This window comes from Salmo salar, chromosome 28, assembly GCF_965601325.2.
Source record: "Salmo salar chromosome 28, fSalSal1, whole genome shotgun sequence".
NCBI classification, from domain to species: Eukaryota; Metazoa; Chordata; class Actinopteri; order Salmoniformes; family Salmonidae; genus Salmo; species Salmo salar.
Window position 1 is genome coordinate 4,589,289 of NC_138318.1, and position 25,075 is coordinate 4,614,363.

The window sequence follows — 25,075 nt, forward strand, 5'->3', positions numbered from 1 at the left end:
GAGACAGCAGATGTTCTGACTTAATACACTGCACTCTTTGAGAGAGCTAATTAGCAATCCATTCCAAAGACCCCTCAGATACACCAATACTCCTTAGCCGGCCCACAAGAATGGAATGGCCTACCGTATCAAAAGCTTTGGCCAAGTCAATACAAATAGCAGCACAATATTGCTTAGAATCAAGGGCAATTGTGACATAATTTAGGACCTTTAAGGTTGCAGTGGCACATCCATAACCTGAGCGGAAACCAGATTGCATACTAGAGAGAATACTATAGACATCAAGAAAGCCAGTCGGTTGATTATTGATACGTTTTTCCAACAATTTTGATAATCAGGGCAAAATAGAAATTGGCCTATAACGGTTAGGATCAGCTTGATCTCCCCATTTAAATAAAGGACCACCGTGGCTGCCTTCCAAGCAATGGGAACCTCCCCAGAGAGGAGAGAGAGGCTTGGTGAGGATAGGGTCAGCAACCTTAAAGAAGAAAGGATCTAAACCATCTGACCCAGATTTTTTTGGGGGGTCAAGTTTCAGGAGCTCCTTTAGCACCTCGGAATCAGTGACTGCCTATAGGGAGAAACGTATTAGAAGGGGCAGGGGGAAAAGAGGGAGGAGCATCGGGGCTAGTTGCATTAGAAGGGGTGGGGATGAGGAAATGTTGGACGGGCAATGAGGCATGGCTGAGTCAAATAGGAATCCTAACTTAATGAAGTGGTGATTGAAGAGCTCAGCCATGTGGTCCTTGTCAGTAACAACCACATCATCAACATTAAGGTACATGGGCAGCTGTGACGAGGATAGTTTATTCTCCAAGTTCTTTAACCGTTTTCCAGAGTTAGGAAGGACACCTGTATCTTTGTAGTGACTGGGAGTATTGATATACCATCCAAAGTGTAATTAATAACTTCACCATGCTCAAAAGGATAGTCAATGTCTGCTTTAGGTTTTTTTTACGCATCTATCAATAGGTGCCCTTCTTTGTGAGGCATTGGAAAACCTCCCTGGTCTCTGTTTGAAATTCACTGCTCGACTGAGGGACCTTACAGACAATTGTATGCGTGGGGTATAGAGATGAGGTAGTCATTCAAAAATCATGTTACACAATATTATTGTACACAAAGTCCATGCAACTTATTATGTGACTTGTTAAGCAAATGTTTACACCTGAACTTATTTAAGCTTGCCATAACAAAGGGGTTGAATGCTTATTTACTCAAGATATTTCAGCTTTTCATTTTTTAAATTAATTTGTAAAAATGTCTCAACATAATTCCACTTTGACATTATGGGGTATTGTGTGTAGACCAGTGAAAAAAAATCTAAATGTATTCAATTTTAAATTCAGGCTGTAACACAACAAAATGTGGAGAAATTTAAGGGGTATGAACACTTTCTGAAGCCACTGTATGTTGCCCTAAGAGTTGTGCAAAGTAGGTAGAATCTTGTTTAAAAAAATGATTCACAGCTGTAATAGCTGCCAAAAGTGCTTCCACCAAGTATTAACTCTGGGGTACGAAAACATATGCAATCTCGACATTTAACATTTTTAGGTTCTATAACTTTTCTTTCACTTTGAAAATGTGTAGATTGTTTGGAAAAAAAAGCGAATGTAATCCCTTTTTAGATTTGAATTTTAAGACCGCAAAAATGTGAATACTGTGCAAAGGAAGTAGACTTCCACTTGCGACTGTAACTGCATATGACAGTCGTTGATCTACAAGTCATTGCATGCCATGCAACCTCAATGACTATCAGTAGCCCTATAACAACTTTGCGCAGAGTGCGCGCTGTCCAACAAAAGGTAGGCCTATCTCTGATCTACCTGCTGATTGGGGTTTACGTCGTTTTCATTTTATTTAGATTGCTCAGGTTCACCATCAGAAATAGCTTTTGGTAGTGTTGCCTTAAAGGGGCAATCTGCAGTTGCTTCATCCATTTTAGGGATTCTGAATTAATGAAATGTACCCATTGATTCTTGAAGAATATAACTTATAAATAAATGGCTCATGAGTTTAGTACCGTAAATTCCAGACTATAAGCCGCAACTTTTTTCCCACGCTTTGAACATCGCGGCTTAAACAATGACGCAGCTAATATATGGATTTTTCCCGCTTTCAATTTTTTTTTTTTCAAAAAAACACATTCTGTGACGTGCTCAGTTTTTTGGCGGCATGAAGCTTTCATTAGACCAATGAAATTGCCGACTGGGTTAAGGTCAAACAACTTTTTTGTTTACTGTTTAGATTAAATCAAGCACTCTCAAACTTCCCATCATTCTGATTACGGTAGTCATTTTGTCACCCTCATCATGGCAAAGACACGGAGAAATGCATATGATGCAGCTTTCAAGTTGAAGGCGATTGATCTGGCTGTTGGAAAAGGAAATAGAGCTGCTGCACGGGAGCTTGGTCTTAATGAGTCGATGATAAGACGTTGGAAACAGCAGCGTGAGGAATTGACTCAGTGCAAAAAGACAACTAAAGCTTACTGTTAATTATTTATTTTTTGTTACAAGCCGTGTTTCGTTAAAGCCTGTGTAAAGTTCATTTGTTTCAATGTACCGGTAGGCACCTGCGGCTTATAGACATGTGCGGCTTATTTATGTTCAAAATAAAAAATAAAAATTAAATTCAGTGGGTGCGGCTTATATTCAGGTGCGCTTAATAGTCCGGAAAACAAAGTAAGTGTAAACAAACACAATATAGCCTCAAAACAAGATTAAAACTCTAATTTTGATATCATGGATGGTCAGTCCTTGCATCCAATGCTCTGTCCATGAATTTCAGTGGTTATATTTCTCTAGCTTTTTACTGAAACGGGTGGGGAGAACACTTTATGGTTTCAACTTCTGATTACCACTTTAAACCGTCGTTGTATATGGTCATCTTTACATGAATAGGCAAAGTTGGTAGCTAATTTCGTAAAAAGGACAGCGATCATTTTTGCTAGCCCAACTGCGTTGTTGGAGCAGGAGGAAAAGAGAAGCTCACTCCGTAAAACATTTACTTGAGATGTTCGACTTCAAGAACAACATATTTCAGCTTTTTGGTATAAGAACCGTGCTGGTTTCACTTCAAGGTTATGGTTAGACGTACCTCTGTCCTTTGAACACACACACTCCTGTCCTCATTACTAACTGTTCCATTTTAAGACTGGGTGTTCTCTCTGAGTCAGGGAAAATTCCGTTCTGTATGCAGCCACAGCCATGCTGCATTCTCATACAGGCTTCCACAAATGACCCATAACGCACACACCTAAGTTTTCATCAACTGTGAAATCAAGTCTCCATTGTGTGGGTAGAATGGGTTAATTTAGTAAAATTGCTACAATTTAGGCGATAAAAGGGGATTTCTACAGTATCCCCTTTTACCCTCGTCAACGGTCTTTGTGGCTTTAGAATGCAGGTGATTGACTGAGAATTATACCTGCAGTGATATTATGCTTAAAAGAACATTAAATTGATACATTATATATTTCAAATGGCAGACGATTTCTTTGGTTGCTATCGATGAATAGAATCAGCAACTAATGAAACAACCTGGGGTGTATTCATTAGTCGCTCACCGTAGCAAAAGTTTTTTTTTACTCTGAACGGAACATGTTTTGCCATGTTTGTCACATTTCCTCATCTCCCCACCTACTAGTGCCCACTGCCCAGTAAGCTATTTGCTCCTACTAAAAAACTTTGGCTATATCGTTAAGCTTATAGGGCAACGGACACGATCAGGACTAACTCACAGAAATTCAACAGTCAAGTCTCCATTGTATGGATAGAATGGTTTAATTAGTCAAATTGCTACAATTTAGACAAAAGTGAATTTTATCGCCTGACCTTTACCTGCTGTGATCTTTGTGGCATAAGAATGCAGGTGATTGACTGCCAATTATACTAACCTGCAGTGACATTATGCTGGAAAGAACATTACATTGATTCATGACGATATTTGCCTACCATTTAGTGGCGGAGGGAAGAATTGACATGAAATGGAAAATATTTCTTCAACAACAAATATGACATTTTTTGTAGCTCATTGGTATAAGAACCATGTCGGTTTCACAGTTTAGACATTCCTCTGTCCTTTGTCGCATGACCAGATAGTAGAAACTGGCAACCATGTCCACATCCAGGCTGTTCCATACACACTCGCTCAGAGAAGTCCGCTCAGAGTAGCCCAGCTCCTGAGCTCCATCAGAAGCAGATTTTAATTTTCGAATGGAAAATGAATGTCTTCGTACAATAAATGTTCGAAAACAATCGTATCGCATCAATTGCCTCCTCCTAATTGAACTGAATCGCTTCAAACTGAAACGTATCGTTTCTGTATCGTATTGGAGCTCGTGTATCTAGATGTGTATCGAATCGTCTTTGAAAGGGAATATGCACACCCCTAGAAAGCATACATTGACTGCAGTGTACTAAGTGCAAATTGTCTTTCATTCAGATCAGGACCTGGAGATTGAGCTGGTGGAGGAGGAGCCTCCGTTCCTGAGAGGACACACTAAACAGAGTATGGACATGAGCCCTGTCAAGATTGTTAAGGTATGTTTTATTTTCCTCTGCACCACGCTACTTTAACCCTACCTTTTTAGGCCTAACTGTTTTCTCCTGTCCCGTGTTGTGTGAACAAATGCCGTTCTCTCGGTTTCCCTCTGTCAGAATCCAGATGGCTCGCTGTCCCAGGCAGCCATGATGCAGAGTGCTTTGGCTAAGGAGAGGAGGGAGGTGAAGCAGGCTCAGCGAATGGCTGAGATGGACTGCATACCTATTGGCCTCAACAAGCACTGGGTAGACCCCCTGCCTGACTGTAAGGACCTGGACCACACACAAACAGTGCATTAGGGATGCAGACATGCAGTATGCTTACCAACCATGCGGTTTATCATGCTTTCCTTTCTGCCCTCCACAAGGTCACTGCCACATAGTAAAACACAATCCGGTCCAGTGTTCCTCCTCAGCTACTCTTCCTGGGGTTCACATGAAACTTGACATAATACCGACCATTAATAGACAAGAACAGCTCAAGGACAGAACTACATCAATAGTTATCTGGTTTCCTTTAGCATCCTAACAGGCTGGATAGAGTGGCCTGCTGTAGTGTGCCGTGTCCTCCATGGCCCAGGGTTATAGGGGAGGCTGTGTGGGTGTAAAGGTTCCTCCCAGGGTTCCTAGACTGGGTCTGGATCACCAGTCTTCTGAAGGGGCGGAGGTTAAATATCATGCCAGTTCATCTCAATTAAAGACTCTTCCCTCTTACACAGTTGATGGAAGGCAGATTGCAGCCAACATGAGAGGAATCGGCATGATGCCAGACAGCGTCCCGGAGTGGAAGAAACATGCCTTTGGGGGCAACCAGGCCTCTTATGGCAAGAAGACAGAGCTTTCCATCCTGGAGCAGAGGGAGAGCCTGCCCATCTACAAGCTCAAAGAGCAGCTCATACAGGTTTGTAATAGTAATTGCCCTATAGGGAAAAATAAAGTTGCTGTCAACATTGCTTTATTTCTAATGTTACCCTACTTCAATATGACTTCAACAGTTTCAGTGATACATTTTATCTGACTTTGGTCACCTCTCTTTTCCATTATTAGGCTGTCCATGATAATCAGATACTGATTGTGGTTGGAGAGACTGGCTCTGGGAAAACCACCCAGATCACCCAGTACCTGGCCGAGGCGGGCTACTCCGCTCGGGGGAAGATCGGCTGCACTCAGCCCCGTCGTGTGGCAGCCATGTCCGTGGCCAAGAGAGTCTCTGAAGAGTACGGTTGCTGTCTGGGCCAGGAGGTGAGTGAGCAGTTTTACCTTGGTATTCCTTTTGATTTGCTTATAGACAATGACTTGCTTTTTTGAGGGACCTCTCAATTCTTTTCTACACCAGGTGGGCTACACCATCCGTTTTGAGGACTGCACCAGCCCTGAGACGGTGATCAAGTACATGACACATGGTATGCTGCAGAGGGAATGTCTGATAGATCCAGACATGGGTCAGTACACCCTCATCATGCTTGACGAGGCCCACGAGAGGACCATCCATACTGATGTGCTCTTTGGTCTACTCAAGAAGGTATACCAGGGTCTTGTTCATAACAGAACAGTCTAAATATTTCCTTGACTGTGTGTTAATTCCTTTGAATTCTCTCTGTCAATTTCAGACAGTGAAGAAACGCCCAGACATGAAGCTGATTGTGTCCTCAGCGACACTAGATGCCGTCAAGTTCTCCCAGTACTTCTTCGAGGCGCCCATCTTTACCATCCCAGGACGCACTTTCCCAGTGGAGGTGCTCTACTGCAAAGAGCCTGAGACGGACTACCTGGACGCCAGTCTCATCACCGTCATGCAGATCCACCTGACCGAGCCTCCAGGTACAGTTCAAACACAGTTACAATGCATACATCCGCAATGACTAAACTCCTTGATTGACATCCGTAGTTAACCTCTATGGGCTAGGTGGGACGCTAGCGTGCCACCCGTGGTGCACTCCATCAACAGCAGGTGCATTTCAAGAGCGGCAAATTTGAATCCAAATAAATGTCAAAATTCAAATTTTTCAAACATACAACTATTTTACACCCTTTGAAAGATAAACATCTCCTTAATCTAACCACGTTTTACGATTTCAAAAAGGTTTTACGGCGAAAGCATAAATTTAGAGTATGTTAGGACAGTACATTTACAAGAGTTGTGTGTAATGTTTTGTCAATTCAAAGACAGGGTCACCAAAACCATAAAACCAGCTAAAATGATGCACTAACCTTTTACAATCTCCATCAGATGACACTCCTAGGACATCATGTTAGACAATGCATGCATTTTTAGTTCTATCAAGTTCATATTTATATCCAAAAACAGCGTTTTACTATGGCATTGATGTTGAGGAAATCGTTTCCCTCCAATAACCGGCAGTCAAGTCAGCGTCACAAATTAAATAATTAAAATTAGAAAACATTGGTAAAATATTATATTGTCATTTAAAGAATTATAGATTTACATCTCTTGAACGCAATCAACTTGCCAGATTTAAAAATAACCTTACTGGGAAATCACACTTTGCAATAATCTGAGCACTGCGCCCAGAAAAATACGCGTTGCGATACAGACTAGACGTCATGTTGGGGAGATCTAAAATCGAAAATACTATGTAAATAATCCATTACCTTTGATTCTCTTCATCAGATGTCACTTCCAGGTATCACAGGTCCATAACGAATGTAGTTTTGTTCAAAAAAGCTCATCATTTATGTCCAAAAATCTCCGTCTTGTTAGCACATGATCTAAGCCAGCCGGACTTCTCGTCATGAACGAGGGGAAAAAATATATTTACGTTCGTTCAAACATGTCAAACGTTGTATAGCATAAATCATTAGGGCCTTTTTTAACCAGAACATGAATAATATTCAAGGTGGACGAATGCATACTCTTTTATAACGTATTGGAACGAGGGTACCCAACATGAACTCGCGCGCCAGGTGTCTAATGGGACATCATCGTTCCATGGCTCTTGTTCGGTCAGATCTCCCTCCAGAAGACTCAAAACACTTTGTAAAGGCTGGTGACATCTAGTGGAAGCAATAGGAAGTGCCAAAATATTCCTCAGCCCCTGTGTTTTTCAATGGGATAGGTTTAAAGGCAATACAACACATCAGGTATCCACTTCCTGTCAGAAAATGTCTCAGGGTTTTGCCTGCCAAATGAGTTCTGTTATACTCACAGACACCATTCAAACAGTTTTAGAAAATTTAGGGTGTTTTCTATCCATATGTAATAAGTATATGCATATTCTAGTTACTGGGTAGGAGTGGTAACCAGATTAAATCGGGTATGTTTTTTTATCCAGCCGTGTCAATACTGCCCCCTAGCCCTAACAGGTTAAGGATTCAGCCATCAGTGACTCATTGTCCTCTCTCGCCCCTTTTTTGCAGGTGATGTCCTGGTGTTTCTGACGGGTCAGGAAGAGATTGACACAGCTTGTGAGATCTTGTATGAACGGATGAAGTCTCTGGGACCCGAAGTGCCTGAACTCATCATTCTACCTGTCTACTCCGCGCTGCCAAGTGAGATGCAGACCCGTATCTTTGACCCTGCTCCCCCCGGCAGCAGAAAGGTAACAGAAGTGCCCACCCAAACACAAACCAGAACGGTCCCAAAAACACACACACAATCTTCTGCTGCCACACATGCCTGATATCAGAGGTAGGACTAAGCCTAATAATTTTGTGTTATTTGATTCTGCAGGTAATCATTGCCACTAACATTGCTGAGACGTCTCTGACTATTAATGGGATCTACTATGTGGTGGACCCAGGCTTTGTGAAGCAGAATGTCTACAATTCCAAGACTGGCGTCGACCAATTAGTGGTGACCCCCATATCACAGGTAGGTTGAATAAGACATATGCAGATATCATTATCGTACATGGAGAAGGAACACTGAAAATGTTAGAAATACCTGCTCTTGATCCCTTTATCTTGTTAAATCCACTTCAATCATTGTAGATGAACAAGGGGGAGACAGGTTAAAGAAGTATTTTTAAGCCTTGGGACAATTGAGACATGGATTGTGTGTTTGCCATTCAGAGGGTGAGTGGGCAAGACAAAAGATTTAAGTGCCTTTGAACGGGGTATGGTAGTAGGTGCCAGGCGCACCGTTTTGTGTCAAGAATTGCAACGCTGCTGGGTTTTTCACATTCAACCGTGTACTTTGTGTAGTCCAGAGCATTGACATCCAATCTAAATTAATTGCTTTCTCTATATTTCTCAGGCCCAAGCCAAGCAGCGTTCTGGTAGGGCTGGAAGAACTGGCCCTGGGAAATGCTACCGGCTATTTACAGAGAGAGCCTACAGAGACGAGATGCTCACCAGCAATGTGCCTGAAATCCAGAGAACAAACCTGGCCAGTACCATGCTGTCTCTTAAGGTACGTAACACATACAGACACTGACTGGCCTACAACGTTTTTGTAACCATGGGCCCTCATTAACAATGCAACACCTTTTTCTTAATATATATATTATATATATATATATATATATATATTAAAAAAAAGTGAAAACAGATTTTTAGACATTTTTCCACATGTATTATTAATAAAAAACAGAACTTATTTCCGTAAGTATTCCGACCCTTTGCTTTGAGACTCGAAATTGAGCTCAGGTGCATCCTGTTTCCATTGATCATCCTTGAGATGTTTCTACAACTTGATTGGAGTCCACCTGTGGTAAATTCAGTTGATTTGGAAAGGCACACACCTGTCTATATGAGGTCCCACAGTTGACAGTCCATGTAAGTCGCTCTGGATAAGAGCGTCTGCTAAATGACGTAAATGTAAATGTCAGAGCAAAAACCAAGCCACGAGGTTTATGGAATTGTCCGTAGAGCTCCGAGACAGGATTGTGTCGAGGCACCGATCTGGGGAAGGGTACCAAAACATTTCTGCAGCATTGAAGATTCCCAAGAACACAGTGGCCTCCATCATTCTTATATGGAAGAAGTTTGGAACCACCAAGACCTTCCTAGAGCTGGCCGCCCGGCCAAACTGAGCAATCGGGGGAGAAGGGCCTTGGTCAGGGTGGTGACGAAGAACCCGATGCTCACTCTGACAGCGCTCCGATGTACCTTTGTTGAGATGGGAGAACCTTCCAGAAGGACAACCATCTCTGCAGCTCTCCACCAATCAGGCCTTTACGCTTGGTGTTTGCCAAAAGGCACCTGAAGACTCTCAGACCATGAAAAAAAACATTCTCTGGTCTGATGAAACCAAGATGGAACTCTTTGACCTGAATGCCAAGCGTCACGTCTGGAGGAAACCTGGCACCATCCCTACGGTGAAGCATGCATGGTGTTGTCAGAATCATGCTGTGGGGATGTTTTTCATGGACTGGGAGACTAATCAGGATCGAGGGAAAGTTGAACTGAGCAAAGTACAGAGAGATCCTTGATGAAAACCTGCTCAGGGCCTCAGACTGGGGCAAAGGTTCACCTTCCAACAGGACAACGACCCTAAGCACACAGCCAAGACGACGCATAAAGTGGCTTCGGGACAAGTCTCTGAATGTCCTTGAGTGGCGCAGCCAAAGTCTGGACTTGAACCCGATCGAACATCTCTGGAGAGACCTGAAAATAACTGCAGCGATGCTCCCCGTCGAACCTGACAGAGCTTGAGAGGATCTGCAGAGAAGAATGGGAGAAACTCCCGAAATACAGCTGTGCCAAGCTTGTAGGGTCATACCCACGAAGACTCAAGGCTGTAGTCGCTGCCAAAGATACTTAAACCAAGTACTGAGTAAAGGGTCTGAATACTTATGTAAATGTATTATCTCAGGTGTTTTTAATTTTTTTATTATAAATTAGCAAACAGGAAAAATGTGGAAGAAAACAATTTAATCAATTTTAGAAAAAGGCTGTAATATAAAAAAGTCATGGGGTCTGAATACTTTCCCAATTGAGAGGGTTTGGGATGATTTCGACTGGCTGAGAAACGCTGTCTGCCTGCCTGTCTCGTTCCGACACGTTCATTACTATGGGACAGCTGGAGATCGAATTTGAATATTGAAACAGTGTTACAAATGTCAGAGAGACAGACAGCAAGGTTTATACAAATCTCTGCTGTTGAAAACTAAATGTTAGTCTAAAAGAAATGTGAGAATGTCTAGATGCTTTTTATAGTGGAGATTAGTTTATAAAGTGCCTGACTGGGCTGATGAGACAGTGGACTGCGCAGTCAGGTGGAACAGAGTAAATAGGCATTTTAACGTCATAGATTTAGCCAGTGGTAATTTGTGGAATAGACATCAGCTGGAATGCAGTTTTCACCAATCAGCATTCAGGATTAGAACCACCCGGTTTATAGTGTGTGTGTGTGTGTGTGTGTGTGTGTGCATGTACAGTTGAAGACGGAAGTTTACATATACCTTAGCAAAATACATTTAAACTCAGTTTGACAATTCCTGACATTTAATCCTAGTAACAATTCCCTGTCTTAAGTCAGTTAGGATCACCACTTTATTTAAAGAATTTAAGAATCTACTATTATTCTGTGAAATGTCAGAATAATAGTAGAGAGTGATTTATTTCAGCTTTTATTTCTTTCATCACATTCCCAGTGGGTCAGTAGTTTACATAGACTCAATTCGTATTTGGTAGCATTGACTTTAAATTGGGTCAAACATTTCGGGTAGCCTTCCACAAGCTACAATAAGTTCCCACAATAAGTTGGGTGAATTTTGGCCCATTCCTCCTGACTGAGCTGGTGTAACTGAGTCAGGTTCGTAGGCCTCCTTGCTCGCACACGCTTTTTCAGTTCTGCCCACCAATTTTCTATAGGATTGAGGTCAGGGCTTTGTGATGGCCACTCCAATACCTTGACTTTGTTGTCCTTAAGCCATTTTGTCACAACTTTGGAAGTATGCTTGGTCATTGTCCATTTGGAAGACCCATTTGCGACCAGGCTTTAACTTCCTGACTGATGTCTTGAGATGTTGCTTCAATATATCCACAATTTTCCTTTCTCATGATGCCATCTATTTTGTGAAGTGCACCAGTCCCTCCTGCAGCAAAGCACCCCCACAACATGATGCGGCCACCCCCGTGCTTCACGGTTGGGATGGTGTCCTTCGGCTTGCAAGCCTCCCCCTTTTTCCTACGAACATAATGATGGTCATGATGGCCAAACAGTTCTATTTTTGTTTCATCAGACCAGAGGACATTTCTCCAAAAAGTACAATATTTTTCCCCATGTGCCGTTGCAAACAGTAGTCTGGCTTTTTTATGGCAGTTTTGGAGCAGTTGCTTCTTCCTTGCTGAGCGACTTTTCAGGTTGTCGATATAGGACTCGTTTTACTGTGGATATAGATACTTTTGTACCTATTTCCTCCAGCATCTTCACAAGGTCCTTTGCTGTTGTTCTGGGATTGATTTGCACTTTTCGCACCAAAGTATGTTAATCTCTAGGAGACAACGCTTCTCCTTCCTGAGTGGTATGACTGCTGCGTGGTCCCATGGTGTTTATACTTGCATACTATTGTTTGTCCACGTGGTACCTTCAGGCGTTTGGAATTTGCTGCCAAGGATGAACCAGACTTGTGGAGGTCTACAATTTTTTTTCTGAGGTCTTGGTGGAATTCTTTTGGTTTTCCCATGATGTCAAGCAAAGAGGCACTGAGTTTGAAGGTAGGCCTTGAAATACATCCACAGGTACACCTCCAATTGACTCAAATTATGTCAATAAGCCTATCAGAAGCTTCTAAAGCCATGACATCATTTTCTGGAATTTTCCAAGCCGTTTAAAGGCACAGTCAACTTAGTGTATTTAAACTTCTGACCCACTGGAAGTATAAGTTAATTATAAGTGAAATAATCTGTCTGTAAACAATTGTTGGAAAAATTACTTGTGTCACGCACAAAGTAGATGTCCTAACCGACTTGCCAAAACTATAGTTTGTTAACAAGAAATTTGTGGAGTGGTTGAAAAACGAGTTTTAGTGAGTTTTAATTTTAAGTGTATGTAAACTATCGACTTCAACTGTCTATATATATATAATACTCTGTTCTTCCAATGCTATCCCTTTACTTTCCTCTCTCTATACTTCCTTCAGGCCATGGGCATCAATGACCTGCTATCGTTTGATTTCATGGACGCGCCACCCATGGAGACAATGATCACAGCTATGGAGATGCTCTACACTTTAGGGGCTCTGGATGATGAGGGGTTACTCACTCGCCTTGGACGCAGGGTAAGATGGAGTATGGAACAACAAGCGATCTATTCAATATATTGAAGATGAAAATCAGGCAAGCAATTATATTTGAATTGATGCAGTAGTTAATATTAAAAATTGAAAAACATGTATTAAAATTTGGAAGTTCATGGTCAGTGAATTGTCTGAGTTAAAATTGACTTCACCCCAACCACAATATTGTAGTAATGAATGTTATACACTCTTCCCCATTCCTCTCCCTCTATGTTTGTATCAGATGGCTGAGTTCCCTCTGGAGCCCATGTTGTGTAAGATGCTGATCATGTCCGTCCACCTGGGCTGCAGTGAGGAGATGCTCACCATCGTCTCAATGCTGTCTGTGCAGAACGTCTTCTATAGGCCCAAGGTACGGCAAATCACAGGTCCATAAATACTGTGTAACCATGGCTATGTCCAGGCCAGTGTGTTAACTGAAATATCACATAAAAACCATGCACGGTAAAATAAATAACCTTCTGCAGCTAGACAATGATGGTAGCTATTCAAATTGGAATACATTTCTCTACTGTGTCTGCAAACACTGTTTTGTAATTAAACACTGAGTTTGAAGGTAGGCCTTGAAATACATCCACAGGTACACCTCCAATTCACTCAAATTATGTCAATTAGCCTATCAGAAGCTTCTTAAGCCATGACATCATTTTCTGGAATTTTCCAAGCTGTTTAAAGGCACAGTCAACTTAGTGTATGTAAACTTCTGACCAACTGGAATTGTGATATAGTGATTTATACGTGAAATAAACTGTCTAACAATTGTTGGAAAAATGACTTGTGTCATGCACTAAGTAGATGTCCTAACCAACTTGCCAAAACTATAGTTTGTTAACAAGAAATTTGTGGAGTGGTTGCAAAACGAGTTTTAATGACTCCAACCAAAGTGTACAGTCGTGGCCAAAAGTTTTGAGAATGACACAAATATTAATTTCCACAAAGTTTGCTGCTTTAGTGTCTTTGGATATTTTTGTCAGATGGAATACTGAAGTATAAATACAAGCATTTCATAAGTGGCAAAGGCTTTTATTGACAATTACATGAAGTTGATGCAAAGAGTCAATATTTGCGGTGTTGACCCTTCTTTTTCAAGACCTCTGCAATCCGCCCTGGCATGCTGTCAATTAACTTCTGGGCCACATCCTGACTGATGGCATCCTATTCTTGCATAATCAATGCTTGGAGTTGGTCAGAATTTGTGTGTTTTTGTTTGTCCACCCGCCTCTTGAGGATTGACCACAAGTTCTCAATGGGATTAAGGTCTGGGGAGTTTCCTGGCCATGGACCCAAAATATCAATGTTTTGTTCCCCGAGCCACTTAGTTATCACTTTTGCCTTATGGCAAGGTGCTCCATCATGCTGGAAAAGGCATTGTTCATCACCAAACTGTTCCTGGATGGTTGGGAGAAGTTGCTCTCGGAGGATGAGTTGATACCATTCTTTATTCATGGCTGTGTTCTTAGGCAAAATTGTGAGTGAGCCCACTCCCTTGGCTGAGAAGCAACCCCACACATGAATGGTCTCAGGATGCTTTACTGTTGGCATGACACAGGACTGATGGTAGCGCTCACCTTGTCTTCTCCAGACAAGCTTTTTTCCGGATGCCCCAAACAATCGGAAAGGGGATTCATCAGAGAAAATGACTTTACCCCAGTCCTCAGCAGTCCAATCCCTGTACCTTTTGCAGAATATCAGTCTGTCCCTGATGTTTTTCCTGGAGAGAAGTGTCTTTTTTGCTGCCCTTCTTGACACCAGGCCATCCTCCAAAAGTCATCGCCTCACTGTGTGTGCAGATGCACTCACACCTGCCTGCTGCCATTCCTGAGCAAGCTCTGTACTGGTGGTGCCCCGATCCCGCAGCTGAATCAACTCTAGGAGATGGTCCTGGTGCTTGCTGGACTTTCTTGGGTGCCCTGAAGCCTTCTTCACAACAATTGAACCGCTCTCCTTGAAGTTCTTGATGATCCAATAAATGGTTGATTTAGGTGAAATCTTACTGGCAGCAATATCCTTGCCTGTGAAGCCCTTTTTGTGCAAAGCAATGATGGTGGCACACGTTTCCTTGCAGGTAACCATGGTTGACAGAGGAAGAACAATGATTCCAAGCACCACCCTCCTTTTGAAGCTTCGAGTCTGTTATTCGAACTCAATCAGCATGACAGAGTGATCTCCAGACTTGTCCTCGTCAACACTCACACCTGTGTTAACCTCTTGGGGCTATGTGGGACGCTAGCGTGCCACCCGTGGTGCACCCTATCAACAGCAGGTGCATTTCAAGAGCGGCAAATTTGAAACCAAATAAATGTCAAAATTCAAATTTTTCAAACATACAACTATCTTACACCCTTTGAAAGATAAACATCTCCTTAATCTAACCACGTTGTCCGATTTCAAAAAGGTTTTACGGCGAAAGCATAAAGTTAGATTATGTTAGGAGAGTACATTGACAATAGCTGTGTGTAATGTTTTGTCAATTCAAAGACAGGGTCACCAAAACCATAAAACCAGCTAAAATGATGCACTAACCTTTTACAATCTCCATCAGATGACACTCCTAGGACATTATGTTAGACAATGCATGCATTTTTAGTTCTATCAAGTTCATATTTATATCCAAAAACAGCGTTTTACTATGGCATTGATGTTGAGGAAATCGTTTCCCTCCAATAACCGGCAGTCAAGTCAGCACCACAAATTAAATAATTAAAATTAGAAAACATTGGTAAAATATTATATTGTCATTTAAAGAATTATAGATTTACATCTCTTGAACGCAATCAACTTGCCAGATTTAAAAATAACCTTACTGGGAAATCAAACTTTGCAATAATCTGAGCACTGCGCCCAGAAAAATATGCTTTGCTATACAGACAAACGGCCATGTTGGAGAGATCTAAAATCGAAAATACTATGTAAATAATCCATTACCTTTGATTCTCTTCATCAGATGTCACTTCCCGGAATCCCAGGTCCATAACGAATGTAGTTTTGTTCAAAAAAGCTCATCATTTATATCCAAAAAGATCCGTGTTGTTAGCACATGATCTAAGCCAGCCGGACTTCTCGTCATGAACGAGGGGAAAAAATATATTTACGTTCGTTCAAACATGTCAAACGTTGTATAGCATAAATCATTAGGGCCTTTTTTAACCAGAACATGAATAATATTCAAGGTGGACGAATGCATTCTCTTTTAAAACGTTTTGGAACGAGGGTACCCAACATGACCTCGCGCGCCAGAGTCTAATCGGCCATCACCGTTCCAAGGCTCTTGTTCGGTCAGATCTCATAGTAGAAGATTCAAAACACTTTGTAAAGGCTGGTGACATCTAGTGGAAGCAATAGGAAGTGTGTTTCAATGGCATAGGCTTAAAGGTAATTCAACACATCAGGTATCCACTTCCTGTCAGAAAATGTCTCAGGGTTTTGCCTGCCAAATGAGTTCTGTTATACTCACAGACACCATTCAAACAGTTTTAGAAACTTTAGGGTGTTTTCTATCCATATATAATAAGTATATGCATATTCTAGTTACTGGGTAGGATTAGTAACCAGATTAAATCGGGTACGTTTTTTTATCCAGCCGTGAAAATACTGCCCCCTAGCCCCAACAGGTTAAGAGAATCACTGACATGATGTCAGCTGGTCCTTTTGTGGCAGGGCTGAAATGCAGTGGAAATGTTTTTGGGGGATTCAGCTCATTTGCATGGCAAAGAGGGACTTTGCAATTAATTGCAATTCATCTGATCACTCTTCATAATATTCTGGACTATGACTTTGTGAAAATATATATTTGTGTCATTCTCAAAACGTTTGGCCACGACTGTATGTAAACTTCCGATTTCAACTGTATGTATTTGTGTGTGTGTATATATAACACACACACTACCGTTCAAACGTTTGGGGTCACTTAGGAATGTCTTTGTTTTTTAAAGAAAATTTTAAAATAAATGTCCATTAAAATAACATAAAATTGATCAGAAATGAAGTGTAGACATTGTTAATGTTGTAAATGACTATTGTAGCTGGAAACGGCTGATTTATGGAATATCTACAGAGGCCCATTATCAGTGACCATCACTCCTGTGTTCCAATGGCACGTTGTGTTAGCTAATCCAAGTTTATCATTTTAAAAGGCTAATTTATTATTAGAAAACCCTTTTGCAATTATGTTAGCACAGCTGATTTAAAGAAGCAATAAAACTGGCCTTCTTTAGACGAGTTGAGTATCTGGAGCAGCAGCATTTGTGGGTTCGATTACAGACTCAAAATGGCCAGAAACAAAGAACTTTCTTCTGAAACTCGTCAGTCTATTCTTGTTCTGAGAAATGAAGGCTATTCCATGAGAGAAATTGCCAAGAAACTGAAGATCTCGTACAACGCTGTGTACTACTCCCTTTACAGAACAGCGCAAACTAGCTCTAACCAGAATAGAAAGAGGAGTGGGAGGCCCTGGTGCACAACTGAGCAAGAGGACAAGTACATTAGTGTCTAGTTTGAGAAAGACAAGTCCTCAACTGGCTGCTTCATTAAATAGTACCCGCAAAACACCAGGCTCAACGTCAACAGTGTTGACTTCAGCTGTGCTAACATAATTGCAAGAGGCTTTTCTAATGATCAATTAGCCTTTTAAAATGATCAACTTGGATAAGCTAACACAATGTGCCATTGGAACACAGCAGTGATGGTTGCTGATATTGGGCCTCTGTACGCCTATGTAGATATTCCATAAAAGAATCTGGCGTTTCCAGCTACAATAGTCATTTACAACATTAACCATGTCTACGCTTTATTTCTGATCAATTTGAAATTATTTTAATGGACAAAAAATTTGCTTTTCTTTCAAAAACAAGGACATTTCGAAGTGGGCCCAAATTTTTGAACGGTAGTGTGATATATACAGTGAGGGGGAAAAAGTATTTGATCCCCTGCTGATTTCGTACGTTTGCCCACTGACAAAGAAATGATCAGTCTATAATTTTAATGGTAGGTTTATTTGAACAGTGAGAGACAGAATAACAACAACAAAATCCAGAAAAACGCATGTCAAAAATTTTATAAAATGATTTGCATTTTAATGAGGGAAATAAGTATTTGACCCTTCTGCAAAACATGACTTAGTACTTGGTGGCAAAACCCTTGTTGGCAATCACAGAGGTCAGACGTTTCTTGTAGTTGGCCACCATGTTTGCACACATCTCAGGAGGGATTTTGTCCCACTCCTCTTTGCAGATCTTCTCCAAGTCATTAAGATTTCGAGGCTGACGTTTGGCAACTTGAACCTTCAGCTCCCTCCACAGATTTTCTATGGGATTAAGGTCTGGAGACTGGCTAGGCCACTCCAGGACCTTAATGTGCTTCTTCTTGAGCCACTCCTTTGTTGCCTTGGCCATGTGTTTTGGGTCATTGTCATGCTGGAATACCCATCCATGACCCATTTTCAATGCCCTGGCTGAGGGAAGGAGGTTCTCACCCAAGATTTGACGGTACATGGCCCCGTCCATCGTCCCTTTGATGCGGTGAAGTTGTCCTGTCCCCTTAGCAGAAAAACACCCCCAAAGCATAATGTTTCCACCTCCATGTTTGACGGCGGAGATGGTGTTCTTGGTGTCATAGGCAGCATTCCTCCTCCTCCAAACACGGCAAGTTGAGTTGATGTCAAAGAGCTCCATTTTGGTCTCATCTGACCACAACACTTTCACCAGTTGTCCTCTGAGTCATTCAGATGTTCATTGGCAGACTTCAGACGGGCCTGTATATGTATTCTTGAGCAGGGGGACCTTGCGGGCGCTGCAGGATTTCAGTCCTTCACGGCATTGTGTGTTACCAATTGTTTTGTTGGTGACTATGGTCCCAGCTGCCTTGAGATCATTGACAAGATCCTCCCGTGTAGTTCTGGGCTGATTCCTCACCGTTCTCGTGATCATTGCAACTCCACGAGGTGAGATCTTGCATGGAGCCCCAGGCCGAGGGATATTGACAGTTCTTTTGTGTTTCTTCCATTTGCGAATAATCGCACCAAATGTTGTCACCTTCTCACCAAGCTGCTTGGCGATGGTCTTGTAGCCCATTCCAGCCTTGTGTAGGTCTACAATCTTGTCCCTGACATCCTTGGAGAGCTCTTTGGTCTTGGCCATGGTGGAGAGTTTGCAATCTAATTGATTGATTGCTTCTGTGGACAGGTGTCTTTTTTACAGGTAACAAGCTGTGGTTAGGAGCACTCCCTTTAAGAGTGTGCTCCTAATCTCAGCTCGTTACCTGTATAAAAGACACCTGGGAGCCAGAAATCTTTCTGATTGAGAGGGGGTCAAATACTTATTTCCCTCATTAAAATGCAAATCAATTTATAACATTTTTGACATGCGTTTTTCTCGATATTTTTGTTGTTATTCTCTCTCTCACTGTTCAAATAAACCTACCATTAAAATTATAGACTGATCCTTTCTTTGTCAGTGGGCAAACGTACAAAATCAGCAGGGGATCAAATACTTTTTTCCCCCCACTGTATATATAGTGACACAAGGAGTAAATACATATTTGTCTGACAACTTGGTCTTCTCACAAAATATGTTATTACAACTTGGAGATGTGGGTTTTGTTAGCTTACTAAATTGTAATGTTTTTCACTCTACTGTAAGTCGCAGTTAAGGGTTCACCTTGGGCACAAAAGTGAATGCTTGAGCCATTGTGCGCATGCACCCTCTGTAGGATTAGAATACCCTTGGGAAGGGGGTGGTTTATGGGTTTACAACAAGAATCAGCTGTCACATTGGTTGATGGTGGTGAGTTATGGTTGACTGACTTCCCTAACTTGTCATATGTTGTTTGAAGCCTACAACCATAATGAGACAGTTGTAGCCTAATGTGATGTTGATCAGTTGGTGGCTAGTCCTTATAGTCATTTTATTCTCTGATGCCCCAGGACAAGCAGCAGATGGCTGACCAGAAGAAGGCCAAGTTCCACCAGGCCGAAGGAGACCACCTTACTCTGTTGGCTGTCTATAACTCCTGGAAGAACAACAAGTTCTCCAACCCCTGGTGCTTCGAGAACTTCATCCAGGCTCGTTCCTTGCGCAGAGCCCAGGATATTCGCAAACAGATGCTGGGTATCATGGACAGGTAGGACACTCATCATAAGCATATGTAATTAATTCTATATCTGGCAAAGTTCTCAAATGGTAGCTTTACTTGTGAGTCATATTAATCCTGTGACTCAAAGACGCAATCTCTAGGGCCTGAATTTAAGCTTATCTACAGTTCATTCGGAAAGTATTCAGACCCCTTGACCTTTTCCAGCTTTTGTTATGTTACAGCCTTATTCTGAAACGTATTCAATTTGTTTTTTGCCTCATCAATCTACACACAATACCCCATAATGACAAAGCAAAAACAGATTTTTAGAATGTTTAGCAAATTTATAAAAAATAAAGACCTGAAATCACATTTACATAATTATTAAGAGCCTTTACTCAGTACTTTGTTGAAGCTCCTTTAGCAGCGATTACAGCCATGAGTCTTCTTGGGTATGACGCTACTAGCTTGGGCACACTTGTATTTGGGGAGTTTCTCCCATTCTTCTCTGAAGATCCTCTCAAGCTATGTCAGGTTATATGGGGAGCATCGCTGCACAGCTATTTTCAGGTCTCTCCAGAGATGTTCGATCGGGTTCAAGTCTGGGCTCTTGCTGGGCCACTCAAGGACATTCTGAAACTTGTCCCGAAGCCACTCCTTCATTGTCTTGGCTGTGTGCTTAGGGTCGTTGTCCTGTTGGAAGGTGAACCTTCGCCCCAGACTGAGGTCCTGAGTGCGCTGGTGCAGGTTTTCATCAAGGATCTCTCTCTGTACTTTACTCCGTTCCTCTTTCCTTCGATCCTCATTAGTTTCCCTGCCACTGAAAACATTCCGACAGCATTATGCTGCCACCACCATGTTTCACCTTAGGGATGGTGCCAGGTTTCCTCCAGATGTGACGCTTGGCATTCAGGCCAAATAGTTCAATCTTGGTTTCATCAGACCAGAGAATGTTGTTTCTCATGTTCTGAGAGTCCTTTAGGAACTTTTTGTCAAACTCCAAGCAGGCTGTCATGTGCCTTTTACCGAGGGGGGGGTTTCCATCCACTCTGCCAGAAAGGCCTGATTGGTGGAGTTCTGCAGAGATGGCTGTCCTTCTGGAAGGTTCTCCCATCTCCACAGAGGAACTCTGGAGCTTTGTCAGAGGGACCATCGTATTCTTGGTGGTTCCAAACTACTTGATTTTTAAGAATGATGGAGGCCACTGTTCTTGGGGACCTTCAATGCTGCAGAAATTATTTGGTATGCTTCCCCTCGACACAATCCTGTCTCGGAGCTCTACGGACAATTCCTTTCACCTCATGGCTTGGTTTTTGCTCTGACATGCACTGTCAAACGTGGGACCTTGTATAGACAGGTGTGTGTGCCTTTCCAAATCATGTCCAGTCAATAGAATTTTACGACAGGTGGATTCCAATCAAGTTGTAGAAACAACAACAAATAAGGTATCTTTTTTTATTTTTAATACATTTTCAAAAAAATTCTAATAAGCTGTTTTCGCTTTGTCATTATGGGGTATTGTGTATAGATTGATGAAAATAATAATAATTGTAGTCAATTTTAGAATAAGGCTGTAACGTAACAAAATGTGGAAAAAGTGAAGGTGTCTTGAGTACTTTCCGAATACCATACAGAAATTTAAATGCAACATGCGACAAATTCAACAATTTTACTAATTTACAGTTCATATAAGGAAATCAGTCAATTTAAATGAATTCATTAGGCCCTAATCTATGGATTGCACAGGGGCGCAGCCGTGGGTGGGCGTGGGAAGGCCCACCCAGCCTATCAGAATGAGTTTTTCCCCACAAAAGTGCTTTATTGCAGACAGAAATACTCCTCAGTTTCATCAGCTGTCCGGTTGGCTGGTCTCAGATGATCCCGCAGGTAAAGATGCTTGATGTGGAGGTCCTGGGCTGGCGTGGTTATACGTGGTCTGTGAGGCCAGTTGGATGTACTGCACTCCCTCAAAACTTGAGAAATCTGTGGCATTGTGTTTTTGTGACAAAACTGTACATTTTAGAGTGGCCTTTTTATTGTCCCCAGCACAAGGTGCACATGTGTAATGATCATGCTGTTTAATCACCTTCTTGATTTGCCACAGCTGTCAGGTGGATGGATTATTTTGGCAAAGGAGAAATGCTCATTAACAGTGATCTAAACAAATACGTGCACAAAATTTGAGAGAAATTAGCTTTTTGTGCATATGGAAAATTTCTAGGATCGTTTATTTCAGCTCATGAAAAATGGGACCAACACTTTTTGCATTAATATTTTTGTTCAGTATACCGTAAATTCCGGACTATAAGCCGCAACTTTTTTCCCAGGCTTTGAACCTCGCGGCTTAAACAATGACGCGGCTAATATATGGATTTTTCCCGCTTTCAATTTCCCGCTTTCAATTCCAAAAAAACACATTCTGTGACGTGCTCAGTTTTTTGGGTGGCATGAAGCTTTCATTAGACCAATGAAATTGCCGAACGGGTTAAGGTCAAACAACTTTTTTGTTTACTGTTTAGATTAAATCGAGCGCTCTCAAACTTCCCATCATTCTGATTACGGTAATAATTTTGTCACCCTCATCATGGCAAAGACACGGAGAAATGCATATGATGCAGCTTTCAAGTTGAAGGCGATTGATCTGGCTGTTGGAAAAGGAAATAGAGCTGCTGCACGGGAGCTTGGTCTTAATGAGTCGATGATAAGACGTTGGAAACAGCAGCGTGAGGAATTGACTCAGTGCAAAAAGACAACTACCGGTAAAGCTTACTGCAAATTTTGTATTTTTTGTTACAAGCCGTGTTTCGTTAAAGCCTATTTATTTTTGTTACAAGCCGTGTTTCGTTAAAGCCTATTTATTTTTGTTACAAGCCGTGTTTCGTTAAAGCCTGTGTAAAGTTCATTTGTTTCAATGTACCGGTAGGCACCTGCGGCTTATAGACATGTGCGGCTTATTTATGTTCAAAATAAAAAATTAAAATTAAATTCAGTGGGTGCGGCTTATATTCAGGTGCGCTTAATAGTCCGGAAATTACGGTACTTCATAGAAAATCTACAGGCCTTACTGTATCAATATGTCAGACATAGGACTTCAATAATTCACCCTTACTTTGACCTGTTCTTTCAGGCATAAGCTGGACATGGTGTCTTGTGGAAAGGCCACAGTGCGCATACAGAAGGCCATCTGCAGTGGTTTCTTCCGGAACGCAGCCAAAAAGGATCCCCAGGAGGGCTACCGTACCCTCATTGACCAGCAGGTGGTGTACATCCACCCGTCCAGTTCCCTGTTCAACCGCCAGCCTGAGTGGTGAGTCTATACCCGTGGGGGTTATAGGCATAGTCTCAAGTTTACATTGACTATCGTCAATTGTTACTTGTAAAAGTTTTTGACATCCTTGCCTCTATGTAGTAGAGTCATTGTATAGATCAAACATTTTTGGAAAGTAAAGATTTCTGTATAAGTTTATAGACTGATACTTTTTAAATATATATGATCAGGCAATAGAGCTCCAGAAAGATAAAAAACGTACACTAATTTCCCCCACTCCTTTCATCCCCATATCGCCAGGTTGGTGTACCATGAGTTGGTGCTGACTACTAAGGAGTACATGAGGGAGGTGACCACCATTGACCCACGCTGGCTGGTAGAGTTCTCGCCGGCCTTTTTCAAAGTGGCCGATCCCACACGCCTCAGCAAACAGAAGAAGATGCAGCGCCTTGAGCCCCTCTACAACCGTTACGAAGAGCCCAACGCTTGGAGAATCTCCCGCGCCTTTCGCAGGAAGTAGAGGTGTATCCCTATACCCTTACGCACAGGCTCACACCACAGCAGGAGAGAGAGGGAGACTGTCATTGACAACTAGTTGAGAAATACCAGTCCATTGTTCCTTTCTGTGTTCCTACAGAGTCATTTGGCTTCATGGTCAATGTCAGTTAACATACCTCCCATCAGACAGAAATCAAAAGTGCCCATATATTACCAGAACGTTTTTTTTGCCCAATGTATAAATTATCTCATAACAGAACATTACGGATTCCCTCAAATAAAATGACTATTAAGTGATTAGGAAGGAGACTGGACACTTTAAGTAGGCAGTAATCTAATCAGTCAGTGGAAGTCTGTCTGTTTATGAGTACACAATGCTCAGAGTCCATTTAGTCTAGAGATCTCATGTAATATAGTTTATACCTAGGGAAATGGATCGGACTTTGATTGTGGTCAACAATTACCAGATCTGTGGTTTCATTAAGATGACGGAAATGTAAGCGAACTGAAATGAGTGATATCTAAATGACCATATTCTTCCATATTAAATATTGGATGGTCTCATGTCTGCTGTTTTTGTCTTGTTGCTGTTATAATTAAACTGTCTTGGTCCGCCAATGATAGGAATGGAAAGTATAGTACAGACAAGTTACAGAATTGGCCCTTGCAGAACTACCATCAAAAGTCAACTGATTTTAGTTTATGTTCAGGTGTCCCATTACAGCTGTGTGTGCAGATACAGCGCATTTGGAAAGTATTCAGACCCCTTGACTTTTTCCACATTTCGTTACTTTACAGCCATATTCTAAAATGGATTAAATCGTTTTTTTCCCTCATCAATCTATGCTCAATACCACATATTGACAAAGCAAAAACAGGTTTTTAGACATTTTTGCAAATGTATATAAAACAAAAAGGAACTGAAATAACATTTACATAAGTATTCACACCCTTTACTCAATACTTTGTTGAAGCACCTTTGGCAGAGATTATAGCCTCGAGTTTTCTTGGGTATGACGCTACAAGCTTGGCACACCTGTATTTGGGGAGTTTCTCCCATTCTTCTCTGCAGATCCTCTCAAGCTCTGTCAGGTTGGATGAGGAGCGTCGCTGCATAGCTATTTTCAGGTCTCTCCAGATATGTTTGATTGGGTTCAAGTCTGGGCTCTGGCTGGACCACTCGAGGATATTGAGACTTGGCCCGAAGCCACTCCTGCGTTGTCTTGACTGTGTGCTTAGGGTCATTGTCCTGTTGGAAGGTAAACCTTTGACCCAGTCTGAGGTACTGAGCACTCTGGAGCAGGTTTTCATCAAGGATCTCGCTGTAATTTGCTTCGTTCATCTTTCCCTCGATCCTAACTATTCTCCCCTGCCGCTGAAAAACATCCCCATAGCATGATGCTGCCACCACCACCATGCTTCACCATAGGGATGGTGCCAGCTTTCCTCCAGATGTGACGTGACACATGGCATTCAGGCCAAAGAGTTCAATC

At 41.9% G+C, this 25,075-nt stretch overlaps 1 protein-coding gene across 3 annotated transcripts in view; it reads left to right on the plus strand.

Moving 5' to 3' along the window:
• LOC106589301 (ATP-dependent RNA helicase DHX8) overlaps positions 1-24,143 on the plus strand; it is a 34,906-nt gene extending 10,763 nt beyond the window's left edge. For 2 of the 3 annotated variants that reach the window (XM_014179091.3, XM_045710111.2), the window contains 14 exons: positions 4,447-4,544; positions 4,662-4,809; positions 5,264-5,445; positions 5,592-5,786; positions 5,881-6,066; positions 6,155-6,365; positions 7,923-8,104; positions 8,236-8,376; positions 8,761-8,916; positions 12,593-12,730; positions 12,972-13,100; positions 19,668-19,864; positions 22,944-23,123; positions 23,385-24,143. In XM_014179091.3, the coding sequence (XP_014034566.2) occupies positions 4,447-4,544; positions 4,662-4,809; positions 5,264-5,445; positions 5,592-5,786; positions 5,881-6,066; positions 6,155-6,365; positions 7,923-8,104; positions 8,236-8,376; positions 8,761-8,916; positions 12,593-12,730; positions 12,972-13,100; positions 19,668-19,864; positions 22,944-23,123; positions 23,385-23,604 (2,363 nt within the window). In that variant the 3' untranslated portion in view covers positions 23,605-24,143. The remainder of the gene's footprint in view (positions 1-4,446; positions 4,545-4,661; positions 4,810-5,263; positions 5,446-5,591; positions 5,787-5,880; positions 6,067-6,154; positions 6,366-7,922; positions 8,105-8,235; positions 8,377-8,760; positions 8,917-12,592; positions 12,731-12,971; positions 13,101-19,667; positions 19,865-22,943; positions 23,124-23,384) is intronic. The other variant, XM_082970393.1, reaches the window with a different exon arrangement.
• The last annotated feature ends 932 nt before the right edge of the window (positions 24,144-25,075 follow it).